Source organism: Aquarana catesbeiana, linkage group LG05 (assembly GCF_042186555.1).
Source record: "Aquarana catesbeiana isolate 2022-GZ linkage group LG05, ASM4218655v1, whole genome shotgun sequence".
In the NCBI taxonomy this organism is placed as follows: Eukaryota; Metazoa; Chordata; class Amphibia; order Anura; family Ranidae; genus Aquarana; species Aquarana catesbeiana.
The window spans coordinates 33542710-33568412 of NC_133328.1; the positions used below are offsets into that span (position 1 = coordinate 33542710).

Consider the following 25703-nt stretch of genomic DNA (forward strand, 5'->3'; position numbering starts at 1 on the left):
AAACCTTCGGCCCAGTCTGAGGTCCTGAGCACTCTGGAGAAGGTTTTCATCCAGGATATCCCTGTACTTGGCCGCATTCATCTTTCCCTCGATTGCAACCAGTCATCCTGTCCCTGCAGCTGAAAAACACCCCCACAGCATGATGCTGCCACCACCATGCTTCACTGTTGGGACTGTATTGGACAGGTGATGAGCAGTGCCTGGTTTTCTCCACACATACTGCTTAGAATTAAGGCCAAAAAGTTCTATCTTGGTCTCATCAGACCAAAGAATCTTATTTCTCACCATCTTGGAGTCCTTCAGGTGTTTTTTTTAGCAAATTCCATGCGGGCTTTCATGTGTCTTGCACTGAGGAGAGGCTTCCGTCGGGCCACTCTGCCATAAAGCCCCGACTGGTGGAGGGCTGCAGTGATGGGTGACTTTCTACAACTTTCTCCCATCTCCCGACTGCATTTCTGGAGCTCAGCCACAGTGATCTTTGGGTTCTTCTTTACCTCTCTCACCAAGACTCTTCTCCCCCGATAGCTCAGTTTGGCCTGGCGGCCAGCTCTAGGAAGGGTTCTGGTCGTCCCAAATGTCTTCCAGGCAGTTCCTTTGACCTCATGATTCTCATTTGCTCTGACATGCACTGTGAGCTGTAAGGTCTTATATAGACAGGTGTGTGGCTTTCCTAATCAAGTCCAATCAGTATAATCAAACACAGCTGGACTCAAATGAAGGTGTAGAACCATCTCAAGGATGATCAGAAGAAATGGACAGCACCTGAGTTAAATATATGAGTGTCACAGCAAAGGGTCTGAATACTTAGGACCATGTGAAATTTCAGTTTTTCTTTTTTAATAAATCTGCACTGCACACAGTGGGGACGGATTTATTCTTTTTTAATAAATCCGTCCCCACTGTGTGTATATATATATATATTTTAGCAGAGACCCTAGAGAATAAAATGGCGATCGTTGCAATTTGTTATGTGTCACGGTATTTGCACAGTAATTTTTCAAAGGCAAACCCTTTGGAAAAAATACACGTTAATGAATTTTAAAGCAACAAAACACAATATTTAACCCAATTTTTGGGCAAAATCATGTTACGCCGAGTAACTAGATACCTAACTTGTTACATTTTAAATTTGCGCACACTCATGGGATGACGCCAAACTTCACTACTTAAGAATCTCCATAGGCTACGCTTTAAAAAAAAAAAAAATATATATATATATATGTACAGATTACCTGTTTAGAACTTAGAGGAGGTCTAGTGCTAGAATTATTGCGCTCACTCTAATGTTCACACATAGACCTCGGTTATCCACCGCCAGATTGGTAATCCAGCTTCCCGATTGCACGGGAGGACACGGAATGCCACATCAATGCTGCAACTGATGCCCCGGTCCACGGACATTAGTCAAGCCTGTCCTCTCATTCTTCCTGCTAACATGTCGGCCTCTGATTGGTCATACCTGGACTTGTAATTGTGCATCATACAGCTGTACGGCTGCCATACGTTCTCCCCAAGGAAGCGACCACTGGATATAAGGTACCCGCACATATCATCGTCTGCAGAGGAAAGAAGACACACAATCTACTATTAGCAATGGCAACTTCTCCATCAAGAAATCATAAATATAATAAAAAGGACACATGGCGAAGGTTGGCTGTTTACAAAAGCTCCTTAATAACACATCACGTACAATGTATCAGACAGCACTTTCCAATGTCCACAATGTGACGGGAGCAACAGGTATTTTTTCCCCCATGGGCGCAAAGCACTGTGACCATGGTATGTGAACACACCCATCTGCTGCTTGGGGGTGTATGACATCATTTTGGCCTAGGGCAGAAACCAGGAAGTAACTAAAGAAATGTAAAAAAAAAAAAAAAAAAAGTACAAAAATTCAATATAACATACCTTTCTATCGTCTAATGCTAGCAGCATATGGAAAAAAAGTCAATGCTGATTCAGAGAGTTTAGTTCTGCTTTGAGGGAGGAGCCCCAATACAGAGGATGGAAATACACAAAACCTTTTTAAATAACACACAGCACAATACTACAAACAGCAATACCAAGACACAGCATAAATCGATTAGTTGGCCGATTATTGTTTCGATGAATCGATTAATCGGTTAATAACCTTAAAAAAAGTGTGGTTCATAATTTAGTTAATATGTAAAGTGATGTAATGTGTAAAAAAAAAAAAAAAAAAGGCAAATTTATTCTTAAATATCTAGGAGAGGAGATATGCTGTATATACTATTAGCAGAGATATACTGTATGTACTATTAGAGGAGATATACTGTATGTACTATTAGAGGAGATATACTGTATGTACTATTAGAGGAGATATACTGTATGTACTATTAGAGGAGATATACTGTATATACTATTAGAGGAGATATACTGTATGTACTATTAGAGGAGATATACTGTATGTACTAATAGAGGAGATATAATGTATGTACTATTAGAGGAGATATACTGTATGTACTATTAGAGGAGATATACTGTATATACTATTAGAGGAGATATACTGTATGTACTATTAGAGGAGATATACTGTATATACTATTAGAGGAGATATACTGTATGTACTATTAGAGGAGATATACTGTATGTACTATTAGAAGAGATATACTGTATGTACTATTAGAAGAGATATACTGTATATACTATTAGAATAGATATACTGTATATACTATTAGAGGTGATATACTGTATATACTATTAGAGGTGATATACTGTATATACTATTAGAGGTGATATACTGTATATACTATTAGAAGAGATATACTGTATATACTATTAGAGGAGATATACTGTATATACTATTAGAATAGATATACTGTATATACTATTAGAGGTGATATACTGTATATACTATTAGAGGTGATATACTGTATATACTATTAGAGGTGATATACTGTATATACTATTAGAAGAGATATACTGTATATACTATTAGAGGAGATATACTGTATGTACTATTAGAAGAGATGTATACTGTATATACTATTAGAAGAGATATACTGTATATACTATAAGAGATATACTGTATATACTATTAGAAGAGATGTATACTGTATATACTATTAGAAGAGATGTACTGTATGTACTATTAGAGGAGATATACTGTATATAGTATTAGAGGAGATATACTGTATGTACTATTAGAGGTTGAATCTGGTAAATATCAGAATCAGAGATCAAATTTTTTTTAGTTAAAAGAAAAGAAAAGTAATGCCCCGTACACACGGTCGGACTTTGTTCGGACATTCTGACAACAAAATCCTAGGATTTTTTCTGACGGTTGTTGGCTCAAACTTGTCTTGCATACACACGGTCACACAAAGTTGTCGGAAAATCCGATCGTTCTGAACGAGGTGACGTAAAACACGTACGTCGGGACTATAAACGGGGCAGTAGCCAATAGCTTTCATCTCTTTATTTATTTTGATCATGCGTGGCACTTTGTGCGTCGGATTTGTGTACACACGATCGGAATTTCCGACAACGGATTTTGTTGTCGGAAAATTTTATCTCCTGCTCTCCATCTTTGTGTGTCGGAAATTCCTATGGAAAAAGTCTGATGGAGCCTACACACGGTCGGAATTTCCGACAACAAGGTCCTATCACACATTTTCTGGCGGAAAATCTGACTGTGTGTACGGGGCATTAGACTTGCAGATTTTCAAACAGAACTGTGATATATTATATGCTGGTCATACAAAAACAATGTCTTCCTTCAAAAAAAAAAAAATTTAATTTTAAGATCGTTTGTTTGATTTTCCAATCATTAGTGGGGTTAAATCGACGTTCGTACTCAACCACATTGACGGGAAAATTTGGAAATAGAAAACTTCTTGGTGAAAGGAATTTTCAGACAGTGTATGTGGTCTTCTTTCAGAAATTACATTCGTTTTAAAACAGAATGTTAAAAAACAAGTGAAAATTTCAAACAACATTCTTTCATTCAGCGAATGTAAAAAGATTTTTCGTCTGAATATTCTCCTCTGAAAATTGATCGGTGTGACCAGCATAAGGCTCGGTACACTCCTATGCAGTTTGCTTTTGATCTGTTTCTGTGGTGCTTTTTGCTGTGCGTTTCGATTTATTGTGCACGTGATTTTGCTGCATTTATGCCTTTTTTTGGCCAATTTGTTGTTGGGCAGATTAAAAAAAAAAATTGTTGCAAAAACGCATTACATGCTTTTCTGCTGCTTCTCCATTAGGTTTATTGAACCAAAAAAGCACCATTTTGCGTTGAAAAAAGTCCCTGACCCTTTCCAAATACGCAGCAGCTGAAAAAAGCCTTGATGGGAACGTGTCCCATAGGAAACCATGTAAATGAACTGTAGTGTGTTTCTGCAAAAAGCACCAAAAAACACCAAAAAACACATAGATGTGAACCAGGCCTAAGATGTTTAGTAACATAATCAGGGTAAAAAAAAAATAGCCCTTTATAGTACAAAAAGAGCAAATAATCGCTACTGTAAAGGGTTAATTTTTTTACTGTGCAACAGTGAAAGTAATATTTACAGTAGCGATTATTTGCTCTTTTTATACTCTAAAGGGCTAAATTTTGTTTTTTTTAACCCTATTATGTTACTGGCCGATTAATCGATTATAAAATTAATGGATTACTATTTTCATAATCAATTAGTTGTTTCAACCCTGGAACTGATCACTACAGGATGACAAGTGTACCTATAATCTACTAACCATAGATGAAGGGGCGGGACTGTGAGTATAGAGGGGGACTGGAAGTATAGAAAGGGGAGGAGAATTGAGGAGTATAGAGGGGGGACGGGACTAAAAGTATAGAGGGGGGAGGGGACTAGGAGTATAGAAGGAGGAGGAGACGAGGAGTATAGAAGGGGGAGGAGATGAGGAGTATAGAAGGGGGAGGAGACGAGGAGTATAGAAGGGGGAGGAGACGAGGAGTATAGAAGGGGGAGGAGACGAGGAGTATAGAAGGGGGAGGAGACGAGGAGTATAGAAGGGGAGGAGACGAGGAGTATAGAAGGGGAGGAGACGAGGAGTATAGAAGGGGAGGAGACGAGGAGTATAGAAGGGATCCAATCAGAAGGAAATACAGGTGAACAATATTTGAGGCCAGGTCAGGTGATCATGATGTTACAGAATATCCCCCCCATCTGGTCCTCTATATAAAAATAACCCCACTAGAGATACTTAAGGAGAACCTGCCCTGAGAATTTTTGGGGGGCTGCCACTGCTGGTGAAAAATAATGCCGCGTACACACAATCGGTTTTCTCGTCGGAAAAAAATGGCTTGATGACGGGATTCCGCTCAAGTTTGCCTTCCATACACACGATCACGCAAAAGTTCTGTGAAATTACGCCCGTCAAGAACGCAGTGACGTACAACACTACGACGAGCCGAGAAAATGACGTTCAATGCTTCCAAGCATGCGTCGAATTGTTTCCGAGCATGCTTAGGGATTTTGCGCGTTGGAATTGCCACAGACAATCGCATTTTCGGATAGGAACTTTTCCCGACCGAAAAATTGACAGCATGCGCTCAATATCTGCTGGCTGGAATTCCGCAAGCAAAAGACTGATGGAGCATACACACGGTGGCATTTTCCGACAAAAAAATCTCATCGGTCTTTTGCGGGCTGAAATTCCGACCGTGTGTACTCGGCATTAGATGCTAATCCAAAACAAGCAAGCAGCCAGTGATGTCAGAACTCCGGTCCGGTGATACAGGAAATACTGAAGCCAGGGGGATAAGTCTGAGAGCCAGGCAACTGTCATTCCCAGAAGGAGAGGTCCACAGTAGCAGCCCATGTATTGTGCTTAGCACATTCCTGCTTTGAAAGCAATTTTATCAGCTTGCCGAGTCCTCTTTGTGGACTACAGAACCAGCCCCCCTATGGTATGGGGGTGAGGAGAGGGGGAGGTGTCCTATAGTCCTGCCCTAAAGTGACGATGCTGTTACTCCATAGATATAGAACAGTGAGTAAGCATTAGAAAGTGTTTTTACTGGCAGATTAGGTGAAAAAAGGTGTGCGGCCACATCTAAAGGAGTGATAAGCTGTAATATGAGATTTTTTTTCTCTTGGTTTCAGATACACTTTAAAGGCACGTCCAAGCGAAAAGGACATCCTGGCTTAGTATGGGTGGTAATAAGGTAATGGAATGCTGACTCTCAGGCTCTGCAGCTGTCAGATATCCCAGCACAGTACACATAATATCCAGCAATGCCGGTAAAACACAAAACACCAGAAGGACTACATCCCTGCCTAATTGATAATCACTACAAAGTTCCACCCAAACCATAATCAGTGGTCACTCCCCATTGTTTAGCCCTCTAAAGTGTATTAAGGTTAATGAAGTCACATATGAAAGAGAACCAGTCATCACCTTACATACTTCACAAACACAACATGGCAAATTGGCGTATTTTAGCCCAGTTTGATACTCGGCGTGAGAATTTGTAGACATATCTGAGCGCCATTCAGATCCAGACATCGAAAAACAGCAAAACAGCTCTAGGTGCACAAATTGTGAAAAGTGGTCCATGGTGCACCTCAATATCCTTATGTCTGTAGGAGTTGAGATGTGGGCTGGGTACAGTCAGTCATCCTGAACGACAGAAGGCTGAGAACATTTTTGCCTGTGCCACCACTGCTGATGCCTACTGCTGCAGCGGCGCAATCCATGTACAGGTTACACATGTAAGCCTCGGTTCACACCAGAGGCGGCACGACTTGCAGGTCGCCTCACCGACCTGCACACGACTGCCGGGGCGACTTGCAAAACGACTTCTGTATAGAAGTCTATGCAAGTCGCCCCAAGTCGCCCCCAAAGTCGTACAGGAACCTTTTTCTAAGTCGGAGCGACTTGCGTTGCTCCGATTAGAACGGTTCCATTGTACTGAACGGGACCTAGGTCGCCTGACAAGTCGTCCCAGTGTGAACCGAGGCTAAAGGTCGGCACAAACCTGTACTGCCCAAAAAAAAAAATAGACCATGAGTGTGAGTTGTTCTTTTTTTCTACAGAGAAAAAGCTGTGTGAATGCCCCATAGCATACAATATTGCTGCGCTCGGATCCGAATAAAACTGTACACCGATCATGTCAGACTAATCTGATTGAATTTTTTGACTATATCACCAATGTTTTGGACCAGGGTGGTGATGTAGACATAGCATATCTTGATTTTAGCAAGGCATTTGATATAGTTCCACATAATGATCTAATAAAAAGTTGCACAAGCTAGGACTTAACCCTGGGGTGGTTCAGTGGATATGCAGTTGGCTAAAGGATAGATACCAGAGTGTGGTTATAAATGGGGTTCACTCAGAACAGAGAGCAGTCACTAGTGGGGTACCACAAGGCTCTGTACTGGGTCCTGTTCTATTTAATCTCTATGTAAGCGATATAACTAAAGGTTTGTTGGGTTAAGGTATGTATTTTTGCTGAAGACACAAAAGGTGCGCAATAGGGTTGCTATCCCTGGAGGTGTCTGTAACATGGAACATGATTTGGCCTTGCTCGAAGATTGGTCAAAGCAGTGGAAACTGCAGTTCTATGTTTCTAAATGTAAAATAATGCATCTAGTGAAGAATTCCCTGAGAGAGTACAACATTGGGGGTGCAGTGTTAGCCAGAAAAAAATTTGGGGGTACGAATTTCAGATTAAGGCTGCAACTAATGATTATTTTCATAATCGATTAGTTGGCCGATTATTGTTGATTATCGATTAATAACCTTTAAAAAAAAAAAAAAAAGAGGATATATTATTATATTTTTTCCTCTAGATGTAAAGAGTGCCCGCTTGTCCTCGGTTGACATGACCTCAGATCTAATACTTTTCTAATAATGAGGAAAAGTTCAAATCTAATAGTAGAAAGTATTGATTTTAGAGAAAGGGTTGTTAATGACTAGACAAATCAAACGGACTTTTATTTTTATTGGAATTATTCTTCTATGGACAAATTATAGGTGGTGTTGATGCCTGATTATCGATTTTTAGCACATAACTATTTTTTTGTTATAAGGTTTATGCACTTATTGTTATTTTTTGATTGGGATTTACATGCATATATCGTGTTTCCTAAACACTTTTCAATTATATTATCACTGCTAGCGCAATTAAGTTTTATTTTGTATGTCTATCACTTCATGGATATTTGAAGTTTTTTTTGCTGCTGCAATCTTTGTGAATACACATTATATATTATTTTCACGTATTGCTCACTAGCGCAGGTTGACCCCACCAGTTTTTAATGATTGGAATAAACTAACAGCAGAGGTAGTGAGACAGTCAACAGTAAATGGCTTCTAACATGCTAAGGACTAACATAAATCTATAGTCAGACAACAAGGAAAAAAAACAAAACAAAAACAAACAAAAAAAAAAAATGGGCAGACTCAATGGACTACTATCTTTTTCTCCTGTCACTTTTTTAGGTTTCTATACTTTCAGTAAGATTCTTAATGCAGCATATTTTTACACCGGTGTGCATGAGCTCAAAACCACCAGCACTGATATGGCCAGAAGAAACCCGTAGAATGATCCCTTCAACCAATAATGGCAATGGGTCCCTTGTCCTCTCACTCCGCAGGGTGTCACCTCCTCAGTACTAGAACACCAACCACGGTAATTGGGCCACATCTACTACATTCGTGATGCATCATATTCGGGTGGAGCGACACACACGGGAATAGGGCTGAAACAACTAACCGAATAATCGACAACTAATCGATTATGAAATTAATCGATTACTATTTCCATATTCGATTAATCGGCCAGTAACATAATGGGGTTAAAAAAGCTAAAATTAGCCCTATATAGTACAAAAAGAGCAAATAATCTCTACTGTGAATATATTACTTTCACTGTTGCACAGTAAAAAAACGAATTTTTTTTTTTAACTCTATTATGTTACTAAATGTCTTATGCCGCGTACACACGAGCGGAGTTTACGGCAGACTTTGCCCGGCGGACTTTTCGACGTACTTTACGACGGACTTTCTGAATGAACGGACTTGCCTACACACAATCCACCAAAGTCCGTCGAATTCGTACGTGATGACGTACGACCGGACTAAAACAAGGAAGTTCATAGCCAGTAGCCAATAGCTGCCCTAGCGCGGCATTTTGTCCGTCGAACTAGCATACAGACGGCGGACTTTTCGACCGGACTCGATTTCAACGGATTCATTTAAAACATGTTTCAAATCTAAGTCCGTCCAACTTTTGAGAAAACAAAGTCCGCTGGAGCCCACACACGATCAAATTGTCCGACCAAATCCCGTCCGCCGGGCAAAGTCTGCCGTAAAGTCCGCTCGTGTGTACGCGGCATTAGGCTGGATTCACACCTATGGCATTTTTTAGAGCTTTTTGCATTTTGCAGATTTGCACTACAGAACGTGTTCCATAGGAAACCATGTTATATGGACTGTAGTGCAAATCTGCAAAATGCAAAAAGCACTGCATAGGTGTGAATCCAGCCTTTGGCCTGGTTCCCACCCATGTGTTTTTTGGTGCTTTTTGCAGAAATGCACTACAGTTCATTTAACGTTCACATCTACGCTTTTTTCAGCTGATGTGTATTTGGAAAGGGTCAAGGACCATTTTCAATGCAAAACGGTGCTTTTTTGGTTCAATATACTTCAATGGAGAAGTTGCAGAAAAGCATGTAATGTTACAGTTCTGTTTGAAAATCTGCAAAACAGTCTAGAATTTGATCCGAGTCCAGATTCAACCTCTAATAGTATATAGAGTATATCTCTTCTGTCTGTTATTCTCAGAGAGGATTAAAGATTTTACTCCCTAACCATATAGTTGGTTATTTATATTTACCCCTGCGTATTAAGATATTTAGGAATAATTTGCCTTTTTTTAAACTTTACATAATAACTAAATTATACACCACACTTTTTTTAAGGTTATTAACCGATTAATCGAATAATCAAAACAATAATCGGCCAACTAATCGATTATGAAAATAATCGTTAGTTGCAGCCCTACACGGGAATATTTCATAGAACAACGATCAGAGCTCCAGCACTGATCTAGCCAGGAGAAAACCGTAACAATCTCTCAAACCGATAACGGTGGTGCATCCCCTTCCTCTCACTCCGCAAGGTGTCACCTCCTGAGTAATAGAACGCTGTCATCATGGTAATTAGGTCACATTTAATACTTTCGTTATGCATCACATTGGGGTGGGGTGGCACACACAAGGATATTTTATAGAACAACAATTAGGCCTCTTTCACACGGGGCGGATCAGTGATGATCCGCCCCGTGAACATCCACTGGCTCAGCGGGGATCGCTCCGCCGATCCCCGCTGAGCAGGAAGATGACAGGTGCATCGCTGCACACTGTGCAGCGACGGACCTGTCAGAGCACCGCTCTCCCCTATGGGGGGATCGGATGATGACGGACCGTAGTGTCACCCGATCCGATCACGTATGGAAAAGTAGGTTTTTCCTCCGTTGCACTTTTCGGATTGGAGCGGGCCGGATGTCAGCGGACATGTCACCGCTGACATCCGACGCTCCATAGGGATGAATGTATGTCCGTTTTTCATCCGAAAACGGAAGGATGAAAAACGGACATACGGATCGTCCGTGTGAAAGAGGCCTTAGAGCTCCGGCACTGAGCAGTCCAGCAGGAGAAAAACGTAGAATGATCCCGCCAACCAATGACGGCAATGTGTCCCTCTTCCTCTCACTCCGCAGGGTGTCACCTCCTGAGTCACTGTAATTAGGTCACATTTCTGTGATGCATCACATTCGGGGTGGAGTGGCGCACACAAGGATATTTTAAAAGGCAACAATCACAGCCTTCATCTTAAGCCGTGCGTTTACCATGGAGAGCGACATCTAATATTAGCACAGACACGGAGCTGTTAGATAAATACTACAAAGTCACTTAAAGTGGAACTAAAGATCTGCAAACAAACAAAAAATTATCCCCGGCAGGCTGAGTTTAGATGAGACATAGAAAGCCTACTTGGCAATAAAACAATGTCCCCACTATGGGACTTCTTGCTTTCTGTGCAGACTGCACATCCTAGCATGCCCAGAACAGAGCTAGGGGCCGATTTACAATCAAACTCATTAGTGGCCATACAACGGCCAAAAAGGATCACCACGGGGCCCAGAAGAAAGGACGGCAGAGACTGTGGTGGACAAAGCGGTGACCAATGCCAGGAGGCATCATGGCTGGAGGACAGGAGGAGAAAAGTGTGCACCATGATCTGCTGTGTATAGTTGCACATCATGGCAAGCGGTAAACCCCAACAATTGAAATGTATTTCTACTTTAAGGCCTCATGCACATGGACGGTTTGGTCTGGTAGCGTCAAATCCCCAAAATTTTTAAAACGCTGATGGGCCAAAACTAGGGTTGTCATCTCATCCCTTTAAACCCGAACACATATTAATTACACAGGTTCTGTGGCTAATTAAGGTGGTAATTAAACTCACTTGGTGTCTTATCTGCATTAAACTAGCCTCAGAACCTGTGTAATTCGGATGTGTTTGGGTTTAAAGGGATGAGGTGGCAACTCTAGCCAAACCCCCGGGGGTACATGTAGCCTAACACTTCCAGGGCTCATTTATAAGAGGGTGGATATCGCCATTTGTTCTCCATTATGCACCAATGCCCAAAGAACACAGTGGTCCATTTCATGTATATTTCTTGCAGGGCTCGGCAAATCCCAGGTCACCATGCCAATTAGAAAGTGTGTCTTGGCGCCTGGGATTTTGTCAGCTGTCTGCATCCGCCTCCCAATTGCCGACCACGCTTTAGCCAAAAGGCAGCTAGAGGGCGGTCGTCCAGTTCTGGGAGGGCGTCTATTGATGTCCTCCCAGATCCCCCCCCCCGCGCGCGCGCGCTCTGATCAGGGTGTCCTTCAGACACAGCTGATCACAGACTGAGCCCTTTACCATGTGATGGGCTGTGTCCAATCACAGCTGGTCACATGTAAACAAATGCCGGTTATCAGCATGAGGAAAGGAAAGCCGATAACTGGCTAGCCTGTGACAGGGGACATTTACACTGATCATGAGTGCCAATCAGTGCCGCCTCATCAGCGCCTATCAGTGAAAAAAAAAATTACTTATTTGCTAAATATTACAAACAGAAATTAGGAAAAAGTTTTTTTTTTTCTAAATTTTTGGTCATTTTTTTGACCCTTCTTCGTCGACCACCCATGAAAGGGGACCCTTCTTCACTGATCACAATTGTAGGGTGGCTGTTTATCACTGACACCCAGCATAGGGTGGCTCTTTTAACCACTTCCAGACCACCCACCATCGTTATACGTCGGCTGTTTGAAGAGGATTATCGTTGTTATGGCAGCAGCTAGCTGCCATAACCCCGGTATCCTTTTCCTCAGTGAGCGGTCAAGTTTAAGATAAAAAGCGGTATCTGCGGCGGATTCGCCGCAAGATCAATTTTGCTAACGGCGGGAGAGGGCCGCCCAGCTTACCGGAGCCGTCGGCAGCGGCGGTGTCATCGCTCTTAAAGGGACATTTTTTTTTTTTTTTTGCATTGTAGTGTAAATATGAGATCTGAGGTCTTTTTGACCCCAGATCTCATATTTAAGAGGTCCTGTCATGCTTTTTTTCTATTACAAGGGATGTTTACATTCCTCGTAATAGGAATAAAAGTGACACAATTTTTTTTTAAACAGTGTAAAAATAAAAAATAAAAGGTAAAATAAATAAGAATAAAAAATTTTTTTTTTTTTTTTAAACGCGCCCCGTCCCGACGAGCTCGCGTGCAGAAGCGAACGCATACGTGAGTAGCGCCCTGAGTTGGACATTTTGATGATAGGCAACTCCTATCCTCATATTGATGAGTGGTTCCAAATAAATAATAACTACTGCAGTAGGGAACGGACACAAAAGATAGGCTCAGCATCTTTCCAAATAACTGTTCTGCTTTATTATGACGCAATTGAAAGTTTTTATACACATGATTACCTAGGTATCACGTTAATATTACAATTGTACATTTATAGTAACAAGGGGCGTTACATAGGCAGACTAATTCTAATCAGGACTTGAGAGAATGTAAACAAGTACTGAAAATTATTAGACCCCTTTCACACCGAGGGCGTTTTGCAGGCGCTATAGCGTTAAAAATAGCGCCTGCAATCCGCCCTCAAACAGCTGCAGCATTGTCTCCAGTGTGAAAGCCCCGAGGGCCTTCACACCGGAGCGCTGCGCTGGCAGGACGTCAGGAAAAGTCCTGCCAGCAGCTTCTTTGGAGCGGTGCGTTTACCGCTCCTCGACCGCTGCTCCCTATTGAAATCAATGGGGAAGCGCTGGGATACCGCCGGCAAAACGCCGCTATTGCGGCGCATTGCTGGCGGTTCTAACCCTTTCTCGGCTGCTAGAGGGGGGTAAAAGCGCCCCGCTAGCGTCCGAAATGTGCAGCAAATCCAACAGTAAAACACCGCTATAAATAGCGGCGTTTTACCTCTCTTTTGATCAATATTTTGATCACTAACCATACCTGCTATCACCTTTAACCTGGAACCGCCACACGCTTAGGTGAAGGTAGTCCTGGCCAGAGAGGCAAAAACTTAATTCTGGAGAATATAATAGCTGAGCAGATTTTTCATTACAAAATGACTTTTCATTGTGAAAAACAAATAATATTGATAAGACATTATTACAGAGTACTGGCTGTACACTTCTGTGTGGCCAGAATGGCCTTCTAGCTGAATTGTCGGCATGCTGACTTATCAGCACATGTAAACACAGACAATTCTGCATAAAATGGAAGACATACAAAAGACAAATATGACTTCAACATGGCTAAACTACTTTTCAAATCACTATATATATATATATTATATATAAAATATCTCTCTTACAATTAAAGTAATTTAATCAAAAAGTACCCTAGACTGTGATCGCAAGAGGGAAACAAATCAAACACAGAGATTTCTTTAATTCAGTCATTTTTGCAGTGTCTGGTGTGGATCCAGGTGACTTTTCCTTCAAGTTTTGCAAAACTGTACATTAAACAGACGCTGTATTGAGTCTCCAAACATTTCCTTATATATAAATGTCTCTTAACCATCCACAAGTCACCTGGCTTTAGTTTTAGATCCTTCCAAACTTTTAGGATCTGGCATTGGGGAGAAAACACCTAAATGAGTTTGTCAAACCTTAAAAAGATCAGCAACATTCTCTATGAGATCCAAATGGAGGACTTCAGCTGCTGAGGCAAAATATAAGCAAGTGAGTAACACACTCCCAAACCAAATCCCATAGGGAGAGAGTCCAACATCCCCTTAGGGCAGTGGTTCTCAACCTTCTAGTGCTGCAACCCCTTGATAAAATTTCCCAAGTTGTGGGGACCCCTAACAGTAAAATTATTTTCGTAGCGTGGGTTGTCAGCACCCAAGGCAAGACAAATAATTTGCGTCCCTAACCCACGGACATTTAGCGCTCCCCGAGTCCCTTCCACTTGTACAGTATTAAAACCCCTTATGGTACATTTTAGGATGTACCACTTTATCTCTTTCCCTTTTATCTCTCTCTATCTTAATTTCTTGTTTTTTTCTTACCACCCCTCTCTGTAGCTATCTTTCTTGTTCTTTCTCAGTGCAGTGCAGTCGGGACCAGTGGCAGTGCTGGCGGGGAGTCGGGACCAGTGGCAGTGCTGGCGGGGAGTCGGGACCAGTGGCAGTGCTGGCGGGGAGTCGGGACCAGTGGCAGTGCTGGCGGGGAGTCGGGACCAGTGGCAGTGCTGGCGGGGAGTCGGGACCAGTGGCAGTGCTGGCGGGGAGTCGGGACCAGTGGCAGTGCTGGCGGGGAGTCGGGACCAGTGGCAGTGCTGGCGGGGAGTCGGGACCAGTGGCAGTGCTGGCGGGGAGTCGGGACCAGTGGCAGTGCTGGCGGGGAGTTCTGATCAGCCAACTTACGTGCTCTTGATGAAGGTCATCTGCTGATCTGAGAACTATAGTGGGGACTTTTAATGGCAACTCTAATCACAGGTAGTGCTACTCACTGTGTCTCCGACTTTGTGGTGTCTCGCAGCAGTGACACCTATGCTAAAATCAGGAGATAGGGTCTCCTCCAGCCCCTCCCACTTCACATTCCTCACCAGTCAGCTGACCTCTAGTCTCTGCCCCCCAGCAATGCCATGAACTGAATGGGTGGCTGCGAAGAGGCTGAGTGGGCAGCCGCGGGCTCCAGGGACAGCCCTGCTGGGCAGCCCGCACAAAGAGGCGTGGGTGAGCAATGCGGGCTTCAGGAACAGCCCAGGATTCGGTGAACCCCGGCAAATCATCAAATCAACCCCCAGGTTGAGAACCACTGCCTTAGGGGCTTGATAAAATATAAGAAAACATTTAGGCAAAAGTTTTCTAGTTTCTTACTCTACTTTGTCCGCTACATTGTAAGAAAACTTCTAGTAAGGACTCTCCTATAAAAATGATTTCCTCTGTTACTCTCTGTAGATTCTGCACTCTGTACTTACAAACTACTTCTGATAACACTTTTTACTGTGGCCTTTACAGTAAGATTTGCCGCTGGACATCCAGAAAACATACTGAACAAAATGTATACTCGTAAGATCCTGACTTGGGCATCTGGATATATCTTTTTTTGTAAGCTCTGGAAGGGATGTTCAGCTTTTGGTACCACCTTTGGTAACAGGTAAAACAAGAAGTGGTATGTTATAAAAACAACTGTGGTGAACCCTGGCTCTATCCCATGCTCATTTACTAAGGCAGCCATAACTTCTTGTGACTGATGACATGGTCCATGTGTCAAGCTGGAGGGAAAAGAGTGGCTGGCAGAGATAAATGATCACCTTTTCCAAAGTCCTGTTTATTAAGAAGTTGCCCCCTGTGGACCACTTGTTCTTCTCGTTCTGGGGTCCTTAAAGGTGAATTATTAACCCCAGCTATACTGGGTCAGAACTAGGGTGGAATCTGTGAGTTGCACAGACCCATCAAGTGTCCGGGGTTGTAAATGCAGCATCCTTAGTCACCTGGTCTGCTTCCATGTGTGAGTTTTAATGTTAGTATGGCTACCTCAGCAAGAACCTGGAAGGCTGAAAACAGCCGATCAAATTAACTTAGCATGCTTGATTGGTTGGTTTACCTGCCGAAGTAAAAACAAACTTCTGGCCCTTGAAATGGAACCAAAAGCTCTCTATATCTCAACTATCTATATAAATTAGGGCTGTTACTGATTCAAATTTTCGTGTTCGATTAAATCGATTTTTTTTTTTAAATTGATTAAATCGACTAAATTTTGATTAATTATAACGCACATTCAGATCCAACTACTTTTAGCTGATCTCCTTGCATTGCAACTCTGCATTAGTCAGTGGTAAATGTGGTATACATTATATACAATCACCAGACACTAGTTCGTTTCCACAATCCATGACTTAACTTCACAGTTCATAGTTCACACAAATACGTTTTAAGCAAGCGCCACCGTCATGGCAACAGCAAAAGCCGATCCACACGGCAAAAATATCACAGCTTATCAGCCTCTAAGGACAACAATGTTAAAAACGCAGGTTATCAAATTTGCCTACACTAAGGCCCCTTTCACACTGGGGCGGTAGGGGGCGTCGGCGGTAAAACAGCGCTATTTTTAGCGCTGTTTTACCGCGGTATTCGGCCGCTAGCGGTGCGGTTTTAACCCCCCGCTGGCGGCCGAAAAAGGGTTAAATCCACTCGTATAGCGCGGCTATAGCCGCGGTATAGCCGCGCTGTCCCATTGATTTCAATGGGCAGGAGCGGTTTAGGAGCGGTGAATACACCGCTCCTTCACCGCTCCAAAGATGCAGCTTGCAGGAGATTTTTTCTTCTCCTGCCAGCGCACCGCTTCAGTGTGAAAGCCCTCGGGCTTTCACACTGAACAGCGGAAGCTGTTTTGGGGCGGTTTGCAGGCGGTATTTTTAGCGCAATAACGCCTGCAAACCGCCCCAGTGTGAAAGCTCACTTAATGATCCCAGTTAACCAACATCCATATTTACCATCACTGTCCGGTGACGTCACTGACATCGATGTCACCGGACTCCTCTCCCCTTCCCCTTTTTTAGCAGACGAAGGCACTTGGGGAAGGGGGGGGTCCGGTGACGTCGATGTCCGTGACGTCACCGGATCTCCGATGGAACTCCCTGAAGACCCGGAAGCAGGCAGAGAGGTGAGTACCGATCAAAAAAAAATTTTGATCGATCAAAAAAAATTGACAATTAATCGAGGAATTAATCTTTAATTTCCCCAGCCCTAATATAAATATACACTCTTTTTATAGCTCACAGGCTTTGCTAAAACATGGAGCTCTGCTTCTTGAGCTGGGGAAAGGATCCAATGACTCTGAATACAGAGTATCCTTCTGGGTGATAAACTGCATCCTATAGTATAAAACCGGGAATAACTCTACAAAGAATGAAATATCTGGGTCTTCAGGCAGTGTGTCCTGCACGGGGCTCACAGCCGCTGATTCCTTCATCATCAATTTAACACATGTGGCTTTCCTTTGTCTCCAGCCTCCTCCAATAGAGGCAATAAGGTGGCTGGATTCAAATGTACGCAATTTTCATTGTTAGATTTGTACATAAACAAAACAAATTCATATTTTAACCACTTGCTTACTGGGCACTTAAACCCCCCTCCTGCCCAGACCAAATTTCAGCTTTCAGCGCTGACGCATTTTGAATGACAATTGCGCGGTCATACAACACTGTACCCAAATGAAATTATTATCATTTTTTCCCCACAAATAGAGCTTTTTTTGGTGGTATTTAATCACAGATGGGGTTTTTATTTTTCGCCAAGCAAAAAAAGATGGAAAATTTTGAAGAAAAAAAAAAAAAACAGGTAATTTTTCTCCTTCATTGATATGCGCTGATGAGGCGGCACTGGTGGGCACTTATAGGCTGCACTGATGGGCACGGATAGGCACAGTTAAGGTGGCACTGATGGACCCTGATGGGTAGCACTGATGGGCACTGGTAGGTGACACTGATGGGCACTGATAGATGGTGCTGGTGCCCCATCACGGCTGCCGGTGATCGGCTTTTTTTTCCTCCTCACGCTGTCAGCGCGAGGAGGAAAAAAAAAAGCAGATTACCAGCTCTGTTGACATCACATGATCAGCTGCCATTGGCTGACAGCTGATCACATGTTAAGGGGTCGAGATCGACCCCTTACTCCGATCTGTGATCAGGCAAGTCTCAGACTCGCTGATCAGAGTGCGCTGAATGCGCCCTGCAGGGGGCGCACAGGCCGCACGTGCACAGGACGACGTCAATGGACGTAGTCCCGGCAAAGCAGGTCCGCGCTGTAGCCGTCATTCGGCTATAGCGCGGATCTCACGTGGTTAAACCTTTCATTAGACAAACATTTAGTTAGCTGTATATTTGCTGTGCAGAATGTGGGACCATTAAAAATTAAATATTTGATCAAAATTATGTCTGTAACTTTGTCTAATACCACCTTTGCATAAAGCTACAGCTCTTATATATGGGGATGAACCTTTCATTATTGGGTCCAGCTTACATAAATATATGACAATGGCTTGTTTTCTATCATGCTGTAAGAAGTCCAGTTTCATGTTTCAAAAAGACAACTTTTTCCTGGCAATATTATAACAAATGATAACAATACCCTGCGGTCATACAGAGAAGTCCATAAATCCAAAATATTCTTCTGCTTATACCACGGCACTTACAAGGAAAAGGGGCACATAGTTACATAGTTAGTCAGGTTGAAAAAAGACACAAGTCCATCCAGTCCAACCATAAAAAAAAAAAAAAAAAAAAAAAAAAAAACGTACAATCCAATATACCCAATACTATACCCACAGTTGATCCAGAGGAAGGCAAAAAACCCCAGCAGAGCATGCTCCAATTTGCTACAGCAGGGGAAAAAATTCCTTCCTGATCCCAGAGAGGCAATCGGATTTTCCCTGGATCAACTTTACCTATAAATGTCAGTACACATCATTTCACAATCCACACATTCTGCTTTGGATTTCAAAAATAAAAACAAAAGGACCAACAATCTGTACAATGGACCAGAAAGCATCAAAAACTATAAAACAACTGGCTGCAGGTGGCATCTATCCTAACAGGGTGTGTGGACTTGATGTGATGGGTCTGTTATATTTAAATTTTATTTATTATTACTCTCACATCATGGACCGCACATCAAGTTATTATCAGACCTTAAAGTGGAGTTCCACCCCCCAAAAAAATAAAACAATTAGTAATGTGCTTAAAAAAAAAATTAAAAAAAAAAAAACATTTGGAGAAATTTTTTTTTTTTACTCACCTCTAAATGCCTGTTTCTAGGGGGTCCCTCGTAGTCTGCCTCCTTTGGCGCCTGGGCTCCTGTCGTCACTTCCCTCAGCGCAGGAAGGGAGATCGCCTCTCTCCTAGGGCTGGGGAAAAAATCGGTTTGAATCTTGAATCGAGTTGAGAGGTCAAATCGATTCAAATTTTCAGCAAATCAATTTTTTAGTTTTTTTTTTTTTTTTCTCACCAGGACCGGCACTGACACCCCACCGGTCCTGAGGAGCCGCAGGCAGGAGTTTTTAGCGCGGACGCCGCGGCCTCGCCTAAAAACTCCTGCCCGCAGCTCCTCAGGACCGGTGCGGTGTCCATCAAAAAAAGAAAAACTCGATTCGAATCGTGAATCGAGTTTTTTTTTTTTTTAAGAAAAATCGCCCAGCTCTACTCTCTCCCCTCCCTCTTGTCAATCACCTGGGACTCGTGACAGGTCCCAGATGATTGGACGGCGCGCGGTGCGGCTCGCGCATGCACAGTGGGTGTCTGGCTGTGAAGCCAGAGCCGGGCGCCCACAGTTAAAATGCTGGAGCCGCCGAGCGGAGGGGGGGGGGGGGGGGACGAGCGGAGCTTCGATCACCCGCATCACTGGAAACTGGGACAGGCACGTGTCCGAATATTAAAAGTCAGCAGCTGCAGTATTTGTAGCTGCTGGCTTTTCATTTTTTTTTTTTTTTTTTTAAATGGGAACCCCGCTTTAAGATCTCATTTTTGTAGAAAAACTTCTTATGTATCCCACCCAATCTTGGCTTTGTTAAACATTATGGCAGCTGTATTCCAATTAACAACCTCATCTTAATCTTTTTTTTTTTTCACTCAATAAATGTAAAATTCACAAAATTGTTATCTTAATCTAAACTAATCCCATTTTTACAAATTTCCCCATTAACCTGGACTTCATTTCCAACCAAAGGTTGTATATATACCAGTTTCAATATATCTATATTATTCATAAAATTGTTAAACTCATATTAGAATTTAATACTCATTATTACTTAATTTTACTGAATTACCCTTTTTTTTTTTTTGCACTGTTTCCACTATCAAAGGATATTCAATTTGTGCAATACACGGTTAAATGTAACCTTCATTTTATCATGTTTGGAAAACAGATTCAAAAAATAATTGAGATCACATTGTTTATCATTATATTTGGTTAACCGGCACATTTTGTTATAAATGTTTTGTCTAAAAAACTGGAATTGGCATGGTGTCCTTCCAGCTTATCACTGACCTCTCATCCCAGCCACATTCGTTCATGAGAGCGCAAAGGAGGGGGTCACATCTGCATACATGACACACACAAGCGATAGAACTAAAGGTCCCAGCATTCACACACATGCATATCATTCTCTCACTGACATAACATAACATATAACCACCAATCAATACAGTTCGATTAAGGGGAGTAAAATAGGTACCCTTTGTCCCGAAATTGCCTTACCGATCAAGGAAGTCTGATAACTCAAATGTAAGCAAAAGGATCACCTCAGCCGGCTGATTATCAGAAATTCCCGGATCGTCTCAAGCTCCTCGTTTCGGATACTCAGGGTCACCTGTAAAGCCCCTCCTAGGCAAAGCTCACCAGGTGAGCTGGACATTTTGATGATAGGCAACTCCTATCCTCATATTGATTAGTGGTTCCAAATTAAAGTGGATGTAAACCCGAATTTTTTTTTTTTTTATTTAAAGTGGATGTAAACACGACATTTTTTTTTTTTTTTTTTTTTTTTTTAATGTTATAATGTAAAGTATAAGATTTCCTATCATTTAAACCCAGTCTTGCCACACAGAGTTAATCCATCTCTGAGAAATCCTCTTTTATTGTTCAGTGAGATAAAACTTGACAAACAGAGAAAAACTTTGTCAGATCCTCCCCCTTGCTTTGAGTGACAGGTGATTTACATATCTGGTGCACTGGCCTAAGACATGCATTATTTTTTAATTCCCTCCCCCACTCCTTTCTTCAGCAGCTCTGCAAGGATTGGCTGTTCCACACCTCAGCATGATTTGGCATGCTGAAGTCATGTGGTTACTTTCCTGTCTTTTCACTGGATGTTAGAGATCATAGCAACGTTTCAGTGTAAGAAATACACAGGAGAAAATGCATATTGACAAGGGGAGTGTAGAGGTGGGCGGGGAGTCTACTGACATCACGACTCCACCCACCGAGCTCCAGACAACAGACCCGCCCACAGAATCTGCAGTTTTTCGAGTCTAATAACAGACAGAGGGGAGACATTTGACAGGTAAAGATACATGCAGGAGGCATCTATATCCTTATAGATAACCCCTATGGCAGTAGTTTAGAAAGGATAACATTGGGTTTACATCCACTTTAATAATAACTACTGCAGTAGGGAACAGACACAAAAGATACGCTCAGCATCTTTCCAAATAACTGTTCTGCTTTATTATGACGCAATTGAAAGTTTTTATACACATGATTACGTAGGTATCACATTAATATTACATTTGTACATTTATGATAACAAGGGGCGTTACACAGGCAGGCTAATTCTAATCAGGACTTGAGAGAATGTAAACATTATTATTATTATACGCAATTTATATAGCGCCAACAGTTTAGGCAGCGCTTTACAATGTATAGGGAGACAACACAATTACAGTACAGTTCAATACAGAAGGTACAGGAGGGCCCGGCTCGTAGAGCTTACATTCTAAAGGGGGGGGGGGGCGTGGGGTGGTACAAAAGGTAATAGCTGCGGGGAATGATTTGATGGGGGTGGCTCGGGGACAGTTGTTAGGTGGGTGTGGGATAGGCTTCCCTGAATAAATGAGTTTTCAGGGATCTCCTAAAGGTGGGCAGGGTAGGGGCTGATCGGACATACTGGGGTAGGGAGTTCCAGAGGATGGGAGAGGCTCTGGAGAAGTCCTGAAGGCGAGCATGGGAGGAGATAACAAGGGAGCTAGAGAGCAGGAGGTCCTGGGAGGAACGGAGAGGACGATTTGGGCGATATCTGCAGATGAGGTTGGTGATGTAGATGGGGGCGATGTTGTGAATGGCCTTGTAGGTTATGGTTAGCATTTTGAATTTTACGCAGTGGGGTAGGGGAAGCCAGTGAAGAGATTGGCAGAGAGGGGCGGCAGTCATGGATCGATTAGTGAGGTGTATTAGCCTAGCAGCAGCATTCATAATAGACAGAAGGGGGGATAGCCTGCTTATCCCCTTCCTGCCGACCGTACGCACATCTGCGTACTCGGCTTTCGGGGGTTATACCGGGATGATGCCCGCAGCTGCAGGCATCATCCTGGTACCGTTGTTTAGAGCGGGCGATTGGCTACCCGTATATAACAACCGATGCGGCTAAAAGCCACTCGGCTGTTATACCGGAGGAGCGGGAGGGGACATCCCCCCCTCCCGCCGTCTCCCGCCGCTCTTACCGCGCCTCCCGTGCGATCGGGAGGCCCGGTGTCCAATCGTCTGCCTCCGGCGGCTGTGGGCGGCTTCGTTCCAGCCTTCTCAATGTAAACGCGGAAGCGACGTCATGACGTCACTTCCCATTTACTCAGCTGCCAATGGCGCCGAATTTAAAAAAATACACAGTATTCAGAATCGCCGTTTTCGGCGATCTGAATACTTTGAGGTGTAAAGGAGGGATCGGGGGTCTTTTAGACCCCCGATCCCTACATAAAGAGTACCTGTCACCACCTATTACTGTCACAAGGGATGTTTACATTCCTTGTGACAGCAATAAAAGTAAAAAAAAACATTTTTTTTTTTTTAAACACAATTTTTAAGTATACAAATAAATAAAATAAATATAAAAAAAAAAAAATTTTTAAAGCGCCCCCCGTCCCCGCGAGCTCGCACAGCGAAGAAAACGCATACGGAAGTCGCGCACGCATATGTAAACAGTGTTCAAATAACACATGTGAGATATCGCCGCGATCGTCAGAGCGAGAGCAATAATTCTAGCCCTAGACCTCCTCTGTAACTCTAACCTGGTAACCATAAAAAAAAAAAATTAAAGCGTCGCCTATGGAAATTCATAGCTACCATAGTTTGTCGCCATTCCACGAGTGCGTGCAATTATAAAGCCTGACATGTTTGGTATCTATTTACTCGGCGTAACATCATCTTTCACATTATACAAAAAAACTTTACTGTTAGGATTTTTTAAAATTCGTGGAAGTGTCCCTTTTCCAAAAATTTGCGTTTAAAACACCGCTGCACAAATACCGTGTGATATAAAATATTGCAAAAATCTCCATTTTATTCTCTAGATTCTCTGCTAAAAAAAATATATATATATAATGTTTGGGGGTTCTAGGTAATTTTCTAGCAAAAAATATGGATTTTATCTTGTAAACACCAAATTTCAAAAATAGGCTTAGTCATGAAAGGGTTAAACATGTACTGAAAACATTATTAGTGCCGTGTGCACAGTGAGGGCAGAGTGCAATACATATAAAATAGAATACAATTGTATACAGAACTTAAAATTTCCATTACATGCCCACATATGAAAATGGTGTTCAAACCACACACGCCACGATCAATAGATCGAGAGCAATAATTCTAGCCCTAGACCTCCTCTGTAACTCAAAACATGCAGCCTGTAGAATTTTTTAAACATCGCCTATGGAAATTTTGAAGGGTAAAAGTTTGTCGCCATTCCACGAGCGGGCGAAAGTTTGAAGCGTGACATGTTGGGTATCAATTTACTTGGCATAACATTATCTTTCACAATATAAAAAAAAAAAAATTGGGCTAACTTTACTGTTGTCTTATTTTTTATTTTTTTTTAAAAAAAGTGTATTTTTTCCCAAAAAAGCACACTTGTAAGACCGCTGCGCAAATACAGTGTGATAGAAAGTATTGCAACGACTGCCATTTTATTCTCTAGGGTGTTAGAAAAAAAAATGTATAATGTTTGGGGGTTCTAAGTAATTTTCTAGCAAAAAAAAAAAGTTTTTAACTTGTAAACAACAAATCTCAGAAAGAGGCTCGGTCCTTAAAGCGGGGGTTCACCCACACCGCCAAAAAAAATAAATATTAAAAGCCAGCAGCTACAAATACTGCAGCTGCTGACTTTTAATACATGGCCACTTACCTGTCCTGGAGTCCAGCGATGTCGGCAGGGGACGCAGAGAACCCGCTCGGTTCTCGGCAGCTGCCGCCGCCATCCTAGGTGAGGGAATCAGGAAGTGAAGCGTTGCGGCTTCACTTCCCGGTTCCCTACTGCGCATGCGCGAGTCGCGCTGCGCGTCCCTAGTGGTCCCCGCTCTCTCCTGGGAGCTGTGTGTTCCCAGCAGACAGCGCGGTCGGGACGGGAAGAGGCATAGACTCCCATGGGAGTCTATGCCGGAAGTGGGTGCAAATACCTGTCTTAGACAGGTATCTGCACCCCCCTCCCCCCTGAAAGGTGCCAAATGTGACACCGGAGGGGGGGAGGAATCCGAAAAGCGGAAGTTCCATTTTTGTGTGGAACTCCACTTTAAGTGGTTAAAGCAGTTGTCCAGTCTGGGCAAAAAAATGTTTAAGTCAGCAGCTACAAATCCTGTAGCTGCTGACTTTTAATATAAAAAGGACATTTACCAGTCCAGGGATCCAGCGCCATCCTCACCCAAGCTAGTTCTTCACTAGCCCTCGGGTTTCCGGCACCAGCATCCTAACTATGGGCAGCCAACTGCACATGTGCGAACCATGCTTTGTAAATGGTCCCGCGGTCTTCTGGGACCGGTGACGTGTCCCAGAAGACTGCTGGGGGGGGGGGGAAATAGAACACCCACATGGATCGCTGAGTACCTGTCAAAACCAGCTCCCCCCAAAAAAAAAAAAAAATGACATGCCAAATGTAGCAGAGGAGAGAGGGGGGGACTTAACAGTGGAACTATCCCTTTTAGGTGGAGTTCCACTTTAACTGACCATTAATGTACGGTGGAATGTTTATTTTCTTTCTTTTACTTATTATAGGTTTCAATTGTGGACATCAGATACTCCAGGCATGTCACATTTGTTTACAGTGAGTGAGTGGCATTATGGGTGAGTGGAGGAGACCTGCTGTACCCTGAGAGACACCCAGCACTGCACAGCTATAGGTTTCTACATCACCAACCGTAGTCATCATGTGCCGGAGATGTGAGCAGGATGTGGCTGTGACATCCGGCTTCAAGAGTGAAGCTAATGTCAATCTTTTATTATACAGACCTCTAAGAGGACCTGTCAATACTACCTTGTATACAGCACTGGTATCACTGATGGCAATAATAACCCCCAGCACTGGTGTCATTGACTGCAAAATAACCCCCAGCACTGGTGTCATTGACTGCAAAATAACCCCCAGCACTGGTGTCACTGACGGCAATAATAACCCCCAGCACTGGTGTCACTGACTGCAATAATAACCCCCAGCACTGGTGTCACTGA

At 42.8% G+C, this 25703-nt stretch overlaps 1 protein-coding gene across 1 annotated transcript in view; it reads right to left on the reverse strand.

Annotated features, from left to right (window-relative positions):
* Nucleotides 1-25703, reverse strand: part of CASD1 (CAS1 domain containing 1) — a 101271-nt gene that overhangs the window by 69944 nt on the left and 5624 nt on the right. Inside the window, exon 2 of the mRNA XM_073629588.1 lies at nt 1460-1556. Coding sequence (XP_073485689.1) covers nt 1460-1556 — 97 coding nt within the window. The remainder of the gene's footprint in view (nt 1-1459; nt 1557-25703) is intronic.